At 35.8% G+C, this 18112-nt stretch overlaps 1 protein-coding gene across 11 annotated transcripts in view; it reads left to right on the top strand.

The window, feature by feature from the left end:
* Positions 1-18112, top strand: part of St7l (suppression of tumorigenicity 7 like) — a 214677-nt gene that overhangs the window by 37583 nt on the left and 158982 nt on the right. For 10 of the 11 annotated variants that reach the window (XR_007109290.1, XM_047557026.1, XM_047557024.1 and 7 more), the window contains exons 7-10: positions 3602-3756; positions 13127-13224; positions 13479-13593; positions 17007-17079. Coding sequence is in view for 10 of the 11 variants with exons in the window: in XM_047557026.1 (XP_047412982.1) it covers positions 3602-3756; positions 13127-13224; positions 13479-13593; positions 17007-17079 (441 nt within the window). In the remaining variant the exon portion in view is untranslated. The remainder of the gene's footprint in view (positions 1-3601; positions 3757-13126; positions 13225-13478; positions 13594-17006; positions 17080-18112) is intronic. The other variant, XM_047557030.1, reaches the window with a different exon arrangement.

The following is an 18112-nucleotide window of genomic DNA, read 5'->3' on the forward strand; positions in this document are numbered from 1 at the left end:
ACTATAAGAAACCTTCCTCAACCTGATAGAGAGCACCTATGAAAAACCCACAGATAACTATGTACTGATTAATGAAAAACTGAATGTGTTCTAAAATCAGGAATAAGGCAAGGATGTCTGCCCTTACCATTTCATTTAATGTAGCAATAGAGGTTCTAGCTAGGGACATTGAGCAAGAAAAAGAAAAAAATGGCATCCTAATTACAAAGGAGGAAGTAAAACTATCTGTTCATAGATAACATGATCTTTATATGTAGAAAATCTTAATCCACACACACAAAACTACTAGAGCTAATAAAGAGTTCAAAAATACTTGAAGAGACAAGCTCAATGTAAAAAAAAAATTAGCTGTATTTCTGTACTTTAGCATTGAACAATTTGGAAAGGAAACCAAGAAAACAATCTATATTAGTCAGCTTTTCATCCCTGTGACAAAATGCCTGAGAAAACAATTTAAAGGAGGATAGGTATATTTTGGCTCATGGGTTCAGATGTTTCAGTGCATGGTTTGGCCTGCTCCACTGTTTTGGTCCTGAGGTGAAGCAGAACATCATAGCAGAAGGAAGTGGCAGAGGATAACTGCTCAACTCATAGTAGCCAGGAAGCAGAAGGAAAGATGAGAAATGTCTGGGAATAAGATATAGTCTCCAAGAGCACATCCCCCAAAACTTACTCCCTTTGCCTAGGTTCTACCTTCTACAGTTTCCACCACCTCCCAGTAGTCCATTCAGCTGTGAATCCCTCAGTGGATTAATAAATTGCTGAGGTCAGAGCCATCATAATCTAATCACTTCCAAAAAAGCACCATCTCTGAACATTACCATGCTGGGGACCAAGCTTCCAGCACATGATCCTTTGGGGAATATTCCAAATTCATATCATAACATGATACCATTACAATAGCACCAAAATTATTAAAATACTTTGGAATAAATAGAACCAAAAAGATGCAAGACTTGTACACTGAAAGCTACAAAACACTGTTCAAATAGTTAAGACTTAAATGCAAGGGCATCCTCTCTTCATGGATTGGACAACTTAAATATCATTAAGACATCACTGTCCTTCCCAAGTTGATCTATAGATTCAGTGCAGTTCTATCAAAATTGCAGTTGGTATTTTTGCAGAAATGGACAAGCTGGTCCTAAAATTCATGTGGAATTGCAAGTGACCCTGCATAGCCTAAACAGTCTTGAAAGAGAAGAACAAAGAGGACTCATACTTCCTAATTTTCAATCTTACTACAAAACTACAGTAATTAAATCATAAACATAGAAACCTAGATCAATGGATTCCAATTGAGAATCCAGAAATAAGTTGATATCTATTGTCAACTGATTTTTGACAATGGTGCCAATGTATTCAATTGAGGAAAATGTAGATTTTTTGAAAGCATGATTCTAAAACAACTAGATAGCCACATCTAAAAGTATGGAGTTTGAACCCTTACCTCATATACATACCAATTAATTAAAAATTAATCAAGGACCTAACATGACCCTAACACATTTGACCTTAAAAAGGACCTAACGTTTGACTTAACATGGGTCAAAATGGGCCTTGGTGGCACACCTATAATTCCACCTAACTCAGGAATTATGTAGTGATGATAATTGCACAGCCTTGAGAACTTACTAAAAGACTGTCAATTTTGCACTTTAAAATGCTTTAAACTGTGAATTTTGGTATGTGAATTTAACTTCAATTTAAGAAAAGTACATTCCCCAAAGTAAGATTCATTAGGTATTCATATAATTAATTTATTGTATTAGCATCTTCAGGTGCAAGAACAAATACAAGAAGACTTTAGGAGAAGAAAATCATCTTCATACCATACAACTATAATATAATTTAAAATTATCTTTAGGGACTGGGTATATAGCTCAGTATTAGAGCCCTTTCCTAGCATTTGTAAGGCCTAGGTTTGGTTCTCAGCAGCACAAAAATAAATAATGATGTTTATATTTTGATCTAAATGCATCAATTTTATCCATCTAGATCTTTTAAAAAGTTTTTATTATGGTTATTTAAAAACACTTGAATTGGTTTTTGAAATGGCAGGATACCTAGTGTTTAAAGCAGCAGTATATCTAGTATTTCAGAGAAATTCATATAATGTATAGGAGATATTTTTGATTAGTGAAATTATTAAATACTTTAGACTATTATTTGAAGCATGCCTAAATGGTGTGACTTGCATTTTCATATCTGAAAGATGCTTCTTGATCCTAATTGATGATGATAGCTATCTATCAATTTTGTTTCATGCCTGCCCTTGCATTTTTTTTTAATAATCTCTTCTCTTGCTGAGATAAATACTATTCATTTGAAACATAATGTGAACCATATATGTGACTTTGAATTTTCTAGTAACATTTAAAAAGTAAAAAAGTTAATTTTATGTTTCATTCAGCAATATTTAAAATATTGCTTTAACATGTAATTGATAATTTTTAGAAAACTTAATGAGGTATTTTACATTTTTCTCAGTCTTATTCAAAATTCTGTGTGCATTTTACACTTATGTCACATTTCAATTCAGACTAGCCGCGTTTCAAGTGCTCAGTAACTACATGTGGCTACTGCAGGATTATGTAATCAGAACTAAGACATGGTCTCTAGAGAGATGTACTTGTTATTTCTAGAAATGAAAAAGAAAATTTTTAGCAAGCACAGTGATACACAGCCCTGTAATTCCAGTGACTCGGGAACCGAGGCAGGAGGATTGCAAGTTCAAAGCTATCCTAAGCAATATAGAAAGACTATGTCTCAAAAAGAGCTGAGAATGTGGCTCAGTGGTTCAGTGACCCTGGGTTCAGTCCCCAGTACCAAAAAAAGAAAATGGAAACTTTTCCCTTTTTTGCCTAAACATAAGAATGAATTTATGTTATTAGCCAGCTGTTGACTTAAAAAATACAAAGAAAAATCTCTATTTTAGTAGGGTGAAGAAAAGAAAATTGGAGTAAGCATGGGTATAAGGAATGAGGGTAGGAGTTTGAAGGAAGGACTGGAATTCAGATCAGGGAAGTATGCCACATTCTCCTGTGGATAAGTCCAAGGGAGGATGGAGCCACATGCAGAGGGAATACTCAGGTTTGGAGGAAAAGCGTAGTCCTGGAATATGTTTTTGAGTCAGATATGAAAGGTGTCTCATTAGCATAGAGACCCTCTTCCCAATCTTCACTCTCTTTCATAGATGCCCACAGGGTTGGATATTATAGAGTATGCAGTGACTAAGAGCAGGTCTGACCACTGGCAGTATATGGTTGCCAGAACTTCTTTTCATACAATTCTTTCTGTATCTTCTTTTTTCTCTCCCCTTGTACAAAAAGAAAAAAAACAAGGTCAGAGAATGGAGGTAAAAAAGAAGAAAAAATAGAAGCAAAAGATAAGAGACTGAAAGAATTGTGGAATTAGATGTAATGAATAGGCTAGTATGCCCTCAAGAAATTAAAACATTTAATAAAGTTTTTTTTCTCCCCAAGAGATGGAAAATGTGGTTAAAACTAAAGGGAACTTGATTTAGAGCAAAGGGACATACCCAAGAGAAATACTTGACTTACCATCTTATTTAAAATTGCCTTACTTGCTTTCTCTATAGCTGTGCCACTGCATATGTTCTACTGGCTGAGGAAGAAGCAACCACTATTGTAGATGCTGAAAGGTTATTTAAACAGGCACTCAAGGCAGGAGAAACAATTTATAGACGATCACAGCAGTGCCAGCACCAGAGTCCTCAGCATGAAGCTCAACTCAGTAAGCAAATTTGAACTGATTTTTATTGTCCTTTTAGCTCCTGAAATTGGGTCTTGTGTGTTTAAAAAATAGAACACCAACAATAAAAACAATACTTAGAAATTAGCTAATTTTTACTTAACTAATTTATTAACATGTACAAGTGAGCAAGACAGAAATATGTTGTAGCCAGAGAGTGTTTGTGAAAGGGAATACATCTGCTCTGGTTATTGAGAGGAAATGTGCTATTCTGAGACTTAATGGTAATTTTATTTCATATAAGAATTGGACACCTGATTATTAGAGAAACAAATATAAAACTATTTAGTATTCAGGAGAGAATTCTAGTGATTGTATTGAGAAGATCCTATTGATGGTAAGTATTACCTTTATCCTTCACCCTTACTCAGTAGTAGAGGCATTTTTTTTCCCTCACTGCTGGGGTTGGAACCCAGAGACTTGTGTATACAAGACAGATGCTTTACCCTTGAGCTACATCCCCAGCCCAGGCATATCATTTTGTTTGCTCTCCAGGCTATGCATCTGTATATAGCACCAAGGAGTGGCCCCTTTTATAACATCTGATTTTTTTTTTTTTTTTTTTGGTACTGGGGATTGAACCCAGGGTGCTTTACTACTGAGCTATATTCCCAGACCTTTTTATTTTTAATTTTGAGACAGGGTTTCACTGAGTTGCTGAGGCTAGCCTCAAACTTAACATCTTCCTGCCACAGTCTCCTAAATTTCTGGGATTATAGGTGTGGGATTATAGGATTACACTATCTGATTGTTAATATAAAATCCAACCCTTACGTGGCTTTGGTTCTCTCTTTGGTTAATTTTTTTCTCCATGATGTGTTCGGGATCAGACTGGCCACAGCAACTGAAGTCTTTCCATTCCTTTTTTTTTTTTTTTTTTTTTTTTTTTTTATTTTTATTTGTTCTTTTTAGTTACACATGACAGTAGAATGTATTTTGACATATCATACATACACAGAGTGTAACTTCCCATTCTTGTGGTTATATATGATGTGGAGTTACTCTGTGTATTCGTATATGAACATAGGACAGTTATATCTGATTCATTCTACTGTCTTTTCCCATTCCCATCCTTCCTTTCTTCCCCCAATTTCGTCTGTGCAATTCAGTGAACTTCCACTTCTCCCTCCCCTGTATTGTGAGTCAGCATCTACATATTAGAACATTTAGCCTTTGGTTTTGGGGGATTGTTTTCTTTTTTTCACTTAGCACGATAGTCTCCAATTCCATCCATTTACTGGCAAATGCCATAATTTCATTCTTTGTGGCTAATATTTCATTGTGTATATGTACTACATTTTCCATTCATCTGTTGAAGGGCCCCTAGGTTGGTTCCATAGCTTAGCTATTGTGAATTGAGCTTCTATGAATATTGATGTGACTAAGTCACTAGAGTATGAGGATGTTAAGTACTTTGGGTATGTACTGAGGAGTGGGATCATGGGGTCAAATGGTGGTGAAGTCTTCCTTTTTTTTTTTTTTTTTTTTAATGAGAGCAAGTATTCCCCCCCACTCTCTTCTACTTCATTTTTTTTTTGGTGCTGAGGATAGAACCCAGTGCCTCACATGTGCCAGACAAGCACTCTCCCACTGAGCTACAACGCCAGCTCAAGTCTTTCTATTTTTTTAAAATATATTTTAAGTTGTAGGTGGACACAATACCTTTATTTTATTTATTTATATGTTGTGCTGAGGATCAAACCTAGTGCCTCACACGTGCTCGGTGAGCGCTTTACTGCTAAGCCACAACCTCAGCCCCAGTCTTTCCATTCTTTTTTTTTTTTTTTAATTGTAAACAAATGGGATACATGTTGTTTCTCTATTTGTACATGGCGTAAAGGCATACCATTTGTGTAATCATAAATTTACATAGGGTAATGTTGTTTGATTCATTCTGTTATTTTTTTTCCCTTCCCCCCCACCCCTCCCACCCCTCTTTTCCCTCTATACAGTCCTTCCTTCCTCCATTCTTGACCCCCTCCCTAACCCTAACTCTAACCCTAACACTAACCCCTCCCACCCCCCATTATGTGTCATCATCCACTTATTAGTGATATCATTCGTCCTTTGGTTTTTTGAGATTGGCTTATCTCACTTAGCATGATATTCTCTAATTTCATCCATTTGCCTGCAAATGCCATAATTTTATCATTCTTTATGGCTGAGTAATATTCCGTTATATATATATACCACATTTTCTTTATCCATTCATCAATTGAAGGACATCTAGGTTGGTTGCACAATCTGGCTATTGTGAACTGAGCAGCTATGAACATTGATGTGGCTGTGTCTCTGTAATATGCTGATTTTAAGTCCTTTGGGTATAGGCCAAGGAGTGGGATAACTGGGTCAAATGGTGGTTCCATTCCAAGTTTTCTAAGGAATCTCCACACTGCTTTTCACAGTGGCTACACTAATTTGCAGCCCCACCAGCAATGTATGAGTGTACCTTTCTCCCCACATCCTCGCCAACACCTGTTGTTGCTTGTATTCTTGATAATCGCCATTCTAATTGGGGTGAGATGGAATCTTAGGGTGGTTTTGATTTGCATTTCTCTTATTACTAGAGATGTTGAACATTTTTTCATATGTTTGTTGATTGCTTGTAGATCTTCTTCTGTGAAGTGTCTATTCATTTCCTTAGCCCATTTGTCGATTGGATTATTTGTATTCTTGGTGTAGAGTTTTTTGAGTTCTTTATAGATTCTGGAGATTAGTGCTCTATCTGAAGTATGATTGGCAAAGATTTTCTCCCACTCTGTAGGCTCTTTCTTCGCATTGCTGATAGTTTCCTTTGCTGAGAGAAAGCTTTTTAGTTTGAATCTATCCCAGTTATTGATTCTTGCTTTTATTTCTTGTGCTATGGGGGTCCTGTTGAGGAAGTCTGGTCCTAAGCCGACATGTTGAAGCTCTGGACCTACTTTTTCTTCTATAAGATGCAGGGTCTCTGGTCTGATTTTGAGGTCCTTGATCCATTGTGAGTTGATTTTTGTGCATGGTGAGAGATAGGGGTTTAGTTTCATTCTGTTGCATATGGATTTCCAGTTTTCCCAGCACCATTTGTTGAAGAGGCTATCTTTTCTCCATTGCATATTTTTGGCCCCTTTGTCTAGTATGAGAAAATTGTATTTATTTGGATTTGTATCCGTGTCCTCTATTCTGTACCATTGATCCACCTTTCTATTTTGGTACCAATACCATGCCATTTTTGTTACTATTGCTTTGTAGTAGAGTTGAAGATCTGGTATTGCGATACCCCCTGCTTCATTCTTTCTGCCAAGGATTTCTTAAGCTATTCTGGGTTTTTTATTCTTCCAGATGAATTTCATAATTTCTTGCTCTATTTCTGTAAGGTACATCATTGGGATTTTAATTGGAATTGCATTGAATCTGTATAGCACTTTTGGTAGTATGGCCATTTTGACAATATTAATTCTGCCTATCCAAGAACATGGGAGATCTTTCCATCTTCTAAGGTTTTCTTTAATTTCTTTCTGTAGTGTTCTATAGTTCTCATTGTAGAGGTCTTTCACCTCTTTTGTGAGATTGATTCCCAAGTATTTTATTTTTTTTCGAAGCTATTGTGAATGGGGTAGTTTTCCTAATTTCTCTTTCTGAAGATTCATCGCTTATGTATAAAAATGCCTTAGATTTATGTGCATTGATCTTATATCCCACTACTTTACTGAATTCACTAATGAGATCTAAAAGTTTTCTGGTGGAATTTCCTGGTTCCTCTAAGTGTACAATCATATCATCAGCAAATAGGGATAGTTTGAGTTCTTCTTTTCCAATTCGTATCCCTTTAATTTCTTTGGTCTGTCTAATTGCTCTGGCTAGAGTTTCAAGGACGATATTGAAAAGAAGTGGTGAAAGAGGGCATCCCTGCCTTGTTCCAGTTTTTAGGGGGAAGGCTTTCAGTTTTTCACCATTTAGAATGATATTAGCCATGGGCTTAGCATAGATGGCCTTTACAATGTTAAGGAATGTTCCCACTATCCCTATTTTTTCTAGTGTTTTGAGCATGAAGGGGTGCTGTATTTTATCAAATGCTTTCTCTGCATCTATTGAAATAATCATGTGATTCTTGACTTTAAGTCTATTGATATGGTGAATTACATTTATTGATTTCCTGATGTTGAACCAACCTTGCATCCCTGGGATGAAACCCATTTGATCATGGTGCACTATCTTTTTAATATGTTTTTGTATGCGATTTGCTAAAATTTTGTTGAGAATTTTTGCGTCGATGTTCATTAAGGATATTGGTCTGAAATTTTCTTTCCTCGATGTGTCTCTGTCTGGTTTAGGTATCAGGGTAATATTGGCTTCATAGAATGAGTTTGGGAGGGTTCCCTCCTCTTCTATTTTATGGAATACTTTGAGAAGTATTGGAATGAGCTCTTCTTTAAAGGTTTTGTAGAACTCGGCTGAGAACCCATCTGGTCCTGGACTTTTCTTTGTTGGTAGGCTTTTGATGACTTCTTCTATTTCATTACTTGAAATTGGTCTATTTAAATTGTGTATGTCCTCCTCATTCAGTTTAGGCAATTCATATGTCTCTAGAAACCTGCTGATGTCTTCGAAATTTTCTATTTTGTTGGAGTATAGATTTTCAAAATAGCTTCTAATTATGTTTTGTATTTCAGTCGTGTCTGTTGTGATATTTCCTTGTTCATTCCAAATTTTAGTGATTTGGGTTTTCTCTCGTCTTCTCTTTGTTAGTGTGGCTAAAGGTTTATCAATTTTGTTTATTTTTTCGAAGAACCAACTATTTATTTTGTCAACTTTTGTATTGTTTCTTTTGTTTCAATTTCATTGATTTCAGCTCTGAGTTTAACTATTTCCTGTCTTCTACTACTTTTGGTGTTGGTCTGTTCTTCTTTTCTAGGGCTTTGAGCTGTAGTGTTAGGTTGTTTATTTGTTGAGTTTTACTTCTTTTATTAAATGCGCTCCATGAAATAAATTTTCCTCTAAGTACTGCTTTCATAGTGTCCCAGAGATTTTGATATGATGTTTCTTTGTTCTCATTTACCTCTAAGAATTTTTTAATTTCCTTCCTAATATCTTCTGTTATCCATTCATCATATAATAGCATATTGTTTAATCTCCAGGTGTTGGAGTAGTTTCTGTTTTTTACTCTTTCATTTATTTCTAACTTCAATTCATTATGATCTGATAGAATACAAGGTAGTGTCTCTATCTTCTTGTATTTGCTGACATTAGCTTTGTGGCATAATATATGGTCTATTTTAGAGAGATCCATGTGCTGCTGAGAAGAAAGTGTATTCGCTCTTGGTTGGATGGTATATTCTATAAATGTCTGTTAAGTCTAAATTATTGATTGTGTTATTGAGATCTATGGTTTCTTTGTTCAATTTTTGTTTGGAAGATCTGTCCAGTGATGAGAGAGGCGTGTTAAAATCACCTAGTATTATTTTGTTATGGTCTATTTGGTTTCTAAAATTGAGAAGGATTTGTTTAACATACATGGATAAGCCACTGTTTGGGGCATAGATGTTTATGATTGTTATATCTTGCTGATTTATGCTTCCCTTAAGCAGTATGAAATGTCCTTCTTTATCCCTTCTGACTAACATTGGCTTGAAGTCCACATTATCTGAAATGAGGATGGATACTCCAGCTTTTTTGCTGAGTCCATGTGCATGGTATGTTTTTCCCCATCCTTTCACCTTTAGTCTATGGGTATCTCTTTCTATGAGGTGAGTCTCTTGCAGGCAACATATTGTTGGATCTTTCTGTTTAATCCAATCTGCCAGTCTATGTCTTTTGATTGATGAATTCAGGCCATTAACATTCAGGGTTATTATTGAGATATGATTTGTATTCCTTTTCATTTGGTTCATATTTAAAATTTTTGACACATCTTGGTTCCTCCTTTATTTGACAGTTCCTTTAGGATAATTCCTCCCTTTGCTGATTTGCTTCTTTGTTTTTTATCTCTTCCTCATGAAATATTTTGCTGAGAATGTTCTGTAATGCTGGCTTTCTTTTTGTAAATTCTTTTAGCTTTTGCTTATCATGGAATGATTTTATTTCATCGTCAAATTTGAAGGTAAGTTTTGCTGGGTATAAGATTCTTGGTTGGCATCCATTTTCTTTCAGAGCTTGAAAAATGTTGTTCCAGGCCCTTCTAGATTTTAGGGTCTGGATTGAAAAATCTGCTGATATTCGTATTGGCTTCCCCCTGAATGTAATTTGGTTCTTTTCTCTCACAGCCTTTAAAATTCTGTCTTTATTTTGTATGTTAGGTATTTTCATTATAATGTGCCTTGGTGTGGCTCTGTTGTAATTTTGTGTATTTGGAGTCCTATAAGCCTCTTGGACTTGATTTTCTATTTCATTCTTCAGATTTGGGAAATTTTCTGATATTATTTCATTGAATAGATTGTTCATTCCTTTGGTTTGTTTCTCTAAGCCTTCCTCAATCCCAATAATTCTCAAATTTGGCCTTTTCATGATATCCCATAGTTCTTGCAGATTCTGTTCATGATTTCTTACCATCTTCTCTGTTTGTTCAACTTTGTTTTCGAGGTTAAATATTTTGTCTTCAGTATCTGAAGTTCTGTCTTCCAGGTGTTCTATCCTATTGGTTATGCTTTCTATGGAGTTCTTAATTTGGTTTATTGTTTCCTTCATTTCAAGGATTTCTGTTTGGTTTTTTTTCAATATCTCTAAGTCTTTATTGAAATGATCTTTTGCTTCCTGAATTTGCTCTGTTAACTGTCGATTGGTGCGATCATTCAATGCCTGCATTTGCTCTTTCATCTCATCATTCAATGCCTGCATTTGCTCTTTCATCTCATCGTTTGCTTCTCTGATCATTTTAATTATGTACATTCTGAACTCCCTTTCTGTCATTTCTTCTGCCATGCTGTCATTGGATTTTATTGATGTAACATCTAGATTTGTTTGGGGCATTTTCTTCCCTTGTTTTTCTCATATTGTTCAGGAATCAGTGGGTCATTAAGATATTGCAGATTTCCTCTGTCGACTTATAATGTCCCTGAAGATTGCTAGTATATCCCCTCTTATCCTTCAGTAGCCTGAAATCTTGGAGGAAGTTGATAATGCGGAGCTCCATGAAGAAGCTGCCTCTCTAGGGGTGGTGACCCTCAGGTGGGGTATATTCCCTGCTAGTGGGCAGAGGTGCCTCCACTTGTTGAGCAATGGTCATCCAATGGGGAACTAGGCTGCGGGCTGAGGCAAGGCCTGTTTGTACCTGTGTCTCTGGTTTTACCGTCCCTGTGGGAAAACCTCACCCGGCAGGGAAGACTCACCCAGTGGGGAGGTCTCGCTGGTCAGTTCCCCTCCTAGAGGTTCCCCTCAATCTACAACTACCGCCTGGGCTGGACTGTCTTCCTCTGCAACGTTCCCAGGGGCCCGGACCTACCTCCTGGGCCTGGGAGCCTCACCCTTCGCAGGCGAGTCTACTTAAGCTGCCTCTCCCAGAGAATCTGCCCGCAGTCCTGGAAACTTCGCTCCGCCCCTAGGCGTGTCTCTGTGCGACTCTTATACCAAGAAGCCGGTCCTGGGACCCTGCTCTGCACCTAATCGCCTGGCTATGCGGCCCCTCCTCTGAGCCGCCACCTGGAGCCCTGTACAATAGCTCCGAGACCCAGAGACCCGGAGACCCGCCACACACCTCCTCCTCCGGACAGCCGCCCGGTTTCCGACGCAGTCACTAGGAGTCCAAGCAACTCACTTCGTGTCTCCTCCTCCCGCCAACCGCCCGTAGCCCTAGGCAGTCACTCCAAGTCCAAGTGACCCGCCCTGTTCCTCCTCCTCCTCCTCCGGGTAGCCCCCCCGGGTGTTCAGGAGCGGTGGCTCCAAGACCAAGGGACCCACCGCGCCCCTCCTCCAGGCAGGCCACCGGTGTTCAGGAGCGGTCGTTTTTAGTCCAATCAACTCACCACTCGCCTCCTCCTCTGGCAACCACCTGTGGCTCTGATGCAGTCACTCCCAGACCAAGCGACCCGCCGCACTTCTCCTCTTCCTCCGGGCAACCCCCCGGTGCCCAGAAGCGGTCGTTCTGAGTTCAAACAGCTCGCCCCGCAGCTCCTCCTCTGGCAACCGCCTGTAGCTCCGATGCAGTCACTCCCAGACCAAGCGACCCACTGCGCTCCTCCTCCCACAGCTCCTCCTCAGGCAGCCGCCCGGAGCCCCAGTGGTTGCTCCGAGTTCAAGCGCTGTGCTGAGCCGCCTCCTCTACGATGATCCCAGTTGTCCGTGTTTTAGTCTTTCCATTCTTAACAGTGCTCTCCTGGTTATGATTGAGATACTTTTACCAAAGATGTTAGAATTAGCAGTGCTGCTGCTGCTTGTTATCTTTCATGGCCAGAGGATTTTAGTTTCATGATTTTGGCAAATATTGGGCAATAAATGAAATAGGTTTATATAATGCATTATCTGTTAGCAGTTAAGTTCTAAATCTTTTGTTTGTGGAAATTAAAATTTGGATAATGTTTTCTCTCCAAGTTAAATACTGATGTTTACAGTATGTTTCATTAATGTATGTTATTCCACACTACTGCTGGAATGTTTAGTTTTACAGCCTGGAACTAATGAACCTACATCTTTAAAAAAGTCAACTCAGGAGGTTAAGGCAGAAGAATAACAAGTTTGAGAGCAAACTTGAGCAACTTAGTGAGACTCTTGTCTCAAAACAAAAAATAAAAAGGGCTAGGGATGTAGGTGAGTGATAGAGAACTTTCCTACCGTGATTGAGCTCTAGATTCAATTCTCAATACTGACCAAAAAAAAATCATGCCATTAGTCCTTGTATAATATAAAATTAGGTATGTTACAGAATTTTGTTAGTCTTTCCTAGAAGTAGTTTCACAGCTTGTTATTAGCTGTTAAGAAAAGTCAAAGAAATTTTATTTTGAACGTTTTGAGTTTTTCAGTTAAAACATTAGAGAATATTAAAATTATAGATTATTTATGCAGAATTAAAAATAATAGGCTAGTGTTAAATCTTCCTCTTAATATATGTATTTCTTTTCCAGCAATATTAAAATGAATTTGTCAAACACAAATCATATTCTAGATACTGTACTCAGATTACTTATTATTAAAGGCAAAAGTAATTCAACATGTATTTTAAACTTTTAGTACATAAAACTTCAAGCTAAAATAAAAGTAAGAGATTCCCATTCAAAATATTCATCACCCAAATTCAGTAATCATTAATATTCTTCCATCTTGACACAGTTTAATTTTATGTAAATCCTTCTAGGTTAAGCTATTAAAATTAAGAAATAATATGCTAGTGAAATAACAGGCCATAATATGAAAGTAATATTGTGTTACTTTTTGTTTTTTTAAATAGGAAGAGATACTAACGTACTAGTATATATTAAAAGAAGATTGGCAATGTGTGCAAGAAAATTAGGAAGAATAAGAGAAGCAGTTAAAATAATGAGAGATGTAAGTAAATTTGATAACTAAAACTGTTATATGCATTCCTCTAAAAGCAAAATGTAGTTGAAGTTGCCATTTATTTTGATACAAAATTACTATTTTTTTTAATTGGTGGGTTTTATAGTGGTACTAATATATATACATTTTTTAAGGACTGGGTCTCTACAGTTTTGTAAAGAAGGAAAAGAATTTCGACTTTAATGAAAGTTCCCCCGTTCTAATTTTAGTCTTTTTTTTTTTTTTGTCCTTTCAATATACAGTTGATGAAAGAATTTCCTCCTCTTACCATGTTGAACATCCATGAAAATCTGTTAGAATCACTTTTAGAATTACAGGCCTATGCAGATGTTCAGGCAGTCCTAGCAAAATATGATGGTGAGTTTTGTTTGTTTTAGTTGATACTATGTTAAAGGATTTTCTTTTCAATTATATATTCATAAATATGATACTGTTCTAGTATTTCTCTAATTTTCCATATTTTTACTGGTCAGTATTTAGTATGTCTAAGTACAAGTTGCTATTAAGTATCCTTTTTATCAGAACTTTTGATAGCAAAAGCCTGCAAGGAGGAACTTTTTCTTCTGTCAAGATTTATTTATTTGGGGCTGTGAGTTGTTGCTCAGTAGTAGAGCACTTGCCTGGCATAGGTGAGGCCCTGGGTTTGATCCTCAGCTCCACATATAAATAAAATAAAATAAAAGATCCATTGACAACTAAAAAACATTTAAAAAAGAAAAATTTATTCCTTTTGGTAGAATGAAACAAACATCATTACCCTATGTACACGTATAATTACACAAATGGTATGACTCTACATTGTGTACAAGTAGAGAAATGAAAAGTTGTACTCCATTTGTGTACAATGAATCAAAATGCATTCTGCTGTCATGTATAACTAAATAGAACAGTTAAAAAAGTGACTTTTTTTTTTTTTTTCTCCCCTTTGAACCTGGGTCCTTGTGCATGCTAGGCGAGCATTCTCCAACCCGCGCTATTTCTTCAGCTCTAAAAAAGTGACTTTTGACATTAAAAATAATGGTATTCTCTGAGGCTTCTTAGTAACAAAACGTTTATGGCCTGTGAAATTGTGCTTAAGCTGTCCTGCTCATGTATAGATCTTTGTTTTATATAATGTTTTCAAAATTTTAGTTTAGTTGTCAACATTTCAATGAAAACTTACACAAATATAATGTTTATTTGATTCTACTCAAAAATAGAAAAACTAGCAAAAACTGGGTCCTTTTGCATTAGAACGATCACTTGCAGTTGAGAAGTGACCGTTCCATTAGGGCAGGGAACACATAACCCCTTGGATCCACAGTACCTATCCAGTGGTCCCAGGGGCGTTTGAGTTCAACAACTCTGGTCAATATTTTAAAATCAGGATATAAAATAATATATACAAATTTCAAATATACCCACAAAAAGAATGAAATCTCCAAACTTCAGTGAATTATGTATTATAATTCTAGTAGTATTGTTGGGGGGTTTGTCTTAAAATTTTCTTAATTACTTGTATATTTTTTAAATGAGTTGGAAATTAACCTAAGCTGATATGACCTTTCAGCAAATATTCAGGCATTTAGTAAACCCCAGTGATCTTCAATAAGTGGAAGTGAAGGCCATGTTTTTCCTCCTCTGTAATCTTGTAATCAGGTAGCAGAGTACAATGAAAGCAAGGCAAAGCCCAAATTCTTCTAACCATATAACACTAATTAATAAAAAATTATACATTTGCTACCTGTAATCCCAGAGAAGTTGTCCTTTCTGTTCATAGGTGCATAATGTTGAAATAAAAGTTGTACTTAAAAAAAAAAAAAGATTTATTCCTTTGTTTATTGGGTATCTAATAGGAATGAAGCACTTTGGAATAAAATGTGAACAAGAATAAATGGATTTCAAAAAAAAAAAAAAAGAATAAATGGATTTCACCATCATAGGATTTACAGTTTAGTAGAATGTATAAACAAATGAACAGTGGTTACATTTAAGACAGCATGTCTTGCATGAGATAATTGGATAAGTGTAAATGCTATTATGCACATAGTCGGGTACCTCATTTGTATACTCATTTGAATATCAACAAAAGCTAACAGAAGTTGCTTAACAGTATTTATAAAGACTTAATTCAGAAACCAGGTATGGGGTTGCACGTCTGTAATCCTAGCTACTTGGGAGGCTGAGGCAGAAGGATCATAGGTTTGAGACCTATCTGAGCAAATTAGCAAGACTCTGTCTCAGAATAATAAAAAGTAAAATAAAAGGGAATGGGGATGTAGCTCAGTGGTAAAAGGCCCCTGGGTTTAATCAAAAATACCTCAAAAAAAAAAAAAAAAGCTGGATAACACTTTACAATGCTTTTTAGTTACAAAAGCTTAATTTATAATCTCATCTGATCCTTATACTAATCTTGTAAGGTAATAGGACAAGTATTTTTATTCTTTCCAGCTACTAAATTGGGAAACTAAAATTTAAGAAGGTTAAATATTGGGTATTTTCCAGCCAGTAAGTGACATTTGTGAACTTAAATCCATGTATTCTACTTCTTTTGTTCATTAGTCTTCCCATGACAATAATTCAGTGTATGTTGGCTATTTTTTTATTGTACTGTAAACAATGACACTTTACCACAAGTGGAGTTGAGAGAATTTAAAGACACATAAACTTTTTCACTCAGAGTGAGACATTCAGCTTTTAACCACAAGCCAAAAATTTCCTGACAAGCATAATGTTTCTGGTCATATCTTTCATTATAATGAAACACATATAAGTCACTTATGCATGCACTTATTCACACTTGTCCTGTTGTAGGTTCTTACCCATTAGCTTACAAATCCCCATGACTTGGAAAATTTGAAATGTATTTGAAAGAAAAATTTATTTCTTTTAAACATCTGGAATCTTAAGCAGTGCTTCAGGATAGCATAGGCTCATAGAGAAATTTTTTGGAAATTCCTTCCATATGTAACTTACTGAATGCTTGACCTACTTACATGTGTGCTGAACAAGTGTAGGAACTAAATATTAAAAAATCAAATAGGATATGATTCATTAAAAATAAAATGATAAAGTCTATTGATTTGCTTCTGTGTTTTCAGTTTTCGTGATTCCCAGTTTTTTCCATTCTAGAATCCTTAAGTAGTTGAAGTGAAATATTCTTCCTTAATTTTCCATTTGCTAGTATAACTCTAGAACTGAAATAATCAACAAGTTCTAAGTCTTACTCTTTTAATAACAATATTTTAGACATTCCTTTAAAAAAGGATTTATACTGTTTATTTATAGGTCCAAATTAATTTCTTTTTCATTTAGGAAAAGAAAAAAATCATCGTTGGTTGAATCAACCTGGACTTAACTAGTATTAAATATTTTAATTTTTTTCTTGTTTAGTTTTTTACTCTATGAATTGATGGAGTTTTTGCGTAGTACTAATTATACTGTGACTTTCTCCCTGAATAGTCCTACTGTAAAAAGGTTATTATAAATATTTGTTAAGCACTTGTCATCATTGTGTGGAGGGCTTTAATAGACATAATTTCATCTCTATCAGAAAGTACCATTCTCTATCTTGAGAAAACTGAGATCAAAGAAATTGCCACTAGTTCAAGGATACATAACTAATAAATAGAAGAATCAGAATTCAAAACTCAGGTCTTCCAACTACATGTTCAGGTGCTTCTGCTACTATATTACATCTGTCAACTTTGTACTATGAATTATTATTATGAAAATATTATGTTAAGAGATTTTTAAAAATTTTTATCTGAATTAACAATTTATTATTTCAGATATAAGCCTTCCAAAGTCAGCAGCAATCTGTTATACAGCAGCACTGTTGAAAACAAGGACTGTTTCAGATAAGTAAGTTGTTATAAAAACTAATTATTTGGTTTCTTTTTTGATATTTATTTATTTTTTTATTTTTTGCAGTACTGGGGTTTGAACCTGGGGCCTTGTGCATACCTTACAGGCAGAAAACTACAATTACTTGGGAAGACTGCTAATTTCAATATTACATTTTACCTCTAAAACTATGCTTTTTCCTCTCTGCTTTCTTCTGAATAACCTTTGATCCTCTGTGGCTTTGAGACTTCTCACTTTGGGTAGTGGAGAGAGATTTTTAGAGCTAAATAAACTGGGACGTAAATTTAAACTCTATAATATACTAGCTCTAGGACTTTTGGCTGGTTAATTATTTTGAGTCTTTTCCTTGTCTGTAAAATGAGAATAGTACTGTAGGGTGGTTGTATGAGGATTATGTAATAATGTAATGCCTAAACCAATATCTAGAAAAAAGTACACACAGTAGGTAAGTAATAGCTTTAATAAGTAGGAAGTGTGGTAGGGAAATAGGTTTCAGGTTGTCTGTTCTTATATTATGATTGTGTTATTCTGTTTTCCTTGTATTTTTTTTTTAATTTATTTTTATTGTAAACAAATGGGATACATGTTGTTTCTGTTTGTACATGGAGTAACAGCATACCATTTGCATAATCTTACATTCACTTAGGGTAATGAGGTTTGATTCATTCTGTTATTTTTTCTTTCCCCCCCACCTCTCCCACCCCTCTTTTCCATCTATACAGTCCCTCCTTCCTCCATTCTTGCCCACCTCCCACCTCCCACCCCCCATTATGTGTCATCATCTGCTTATCACCGAGATCATTCATCTTTTGGATTTTTGAGATTGATTGGCTTATCTCACTTAGCATGATATTCTCCAATTTCATCCATTTGCCTGCAAATGCCATAATTTTATTATTCTTTATAGCTGAGTAATACTCCATTGTATATATATATATATATACCACAGTTTCTTTATCCATTCATCAATTGAAGGACATCTAGGTTGGTTCCACAGTCTGGCTATTGTGAATTGAGCAACTATGAACAT

This window comes from Sciurus carolinensis, chromosome 1, assembly GCF_902686445.1.
Source record: "Sciurus carolinensis chromosome 1, mSciCar1.2, whole genome shotgun sequence".
In the NCBI taxonomy this organism is placed as follows: Eukaryota; Metazoa; Chordata; class Mammalia; order Rodentia; family Sciuridae; genus Sciurus; species Sciurus carolinensis.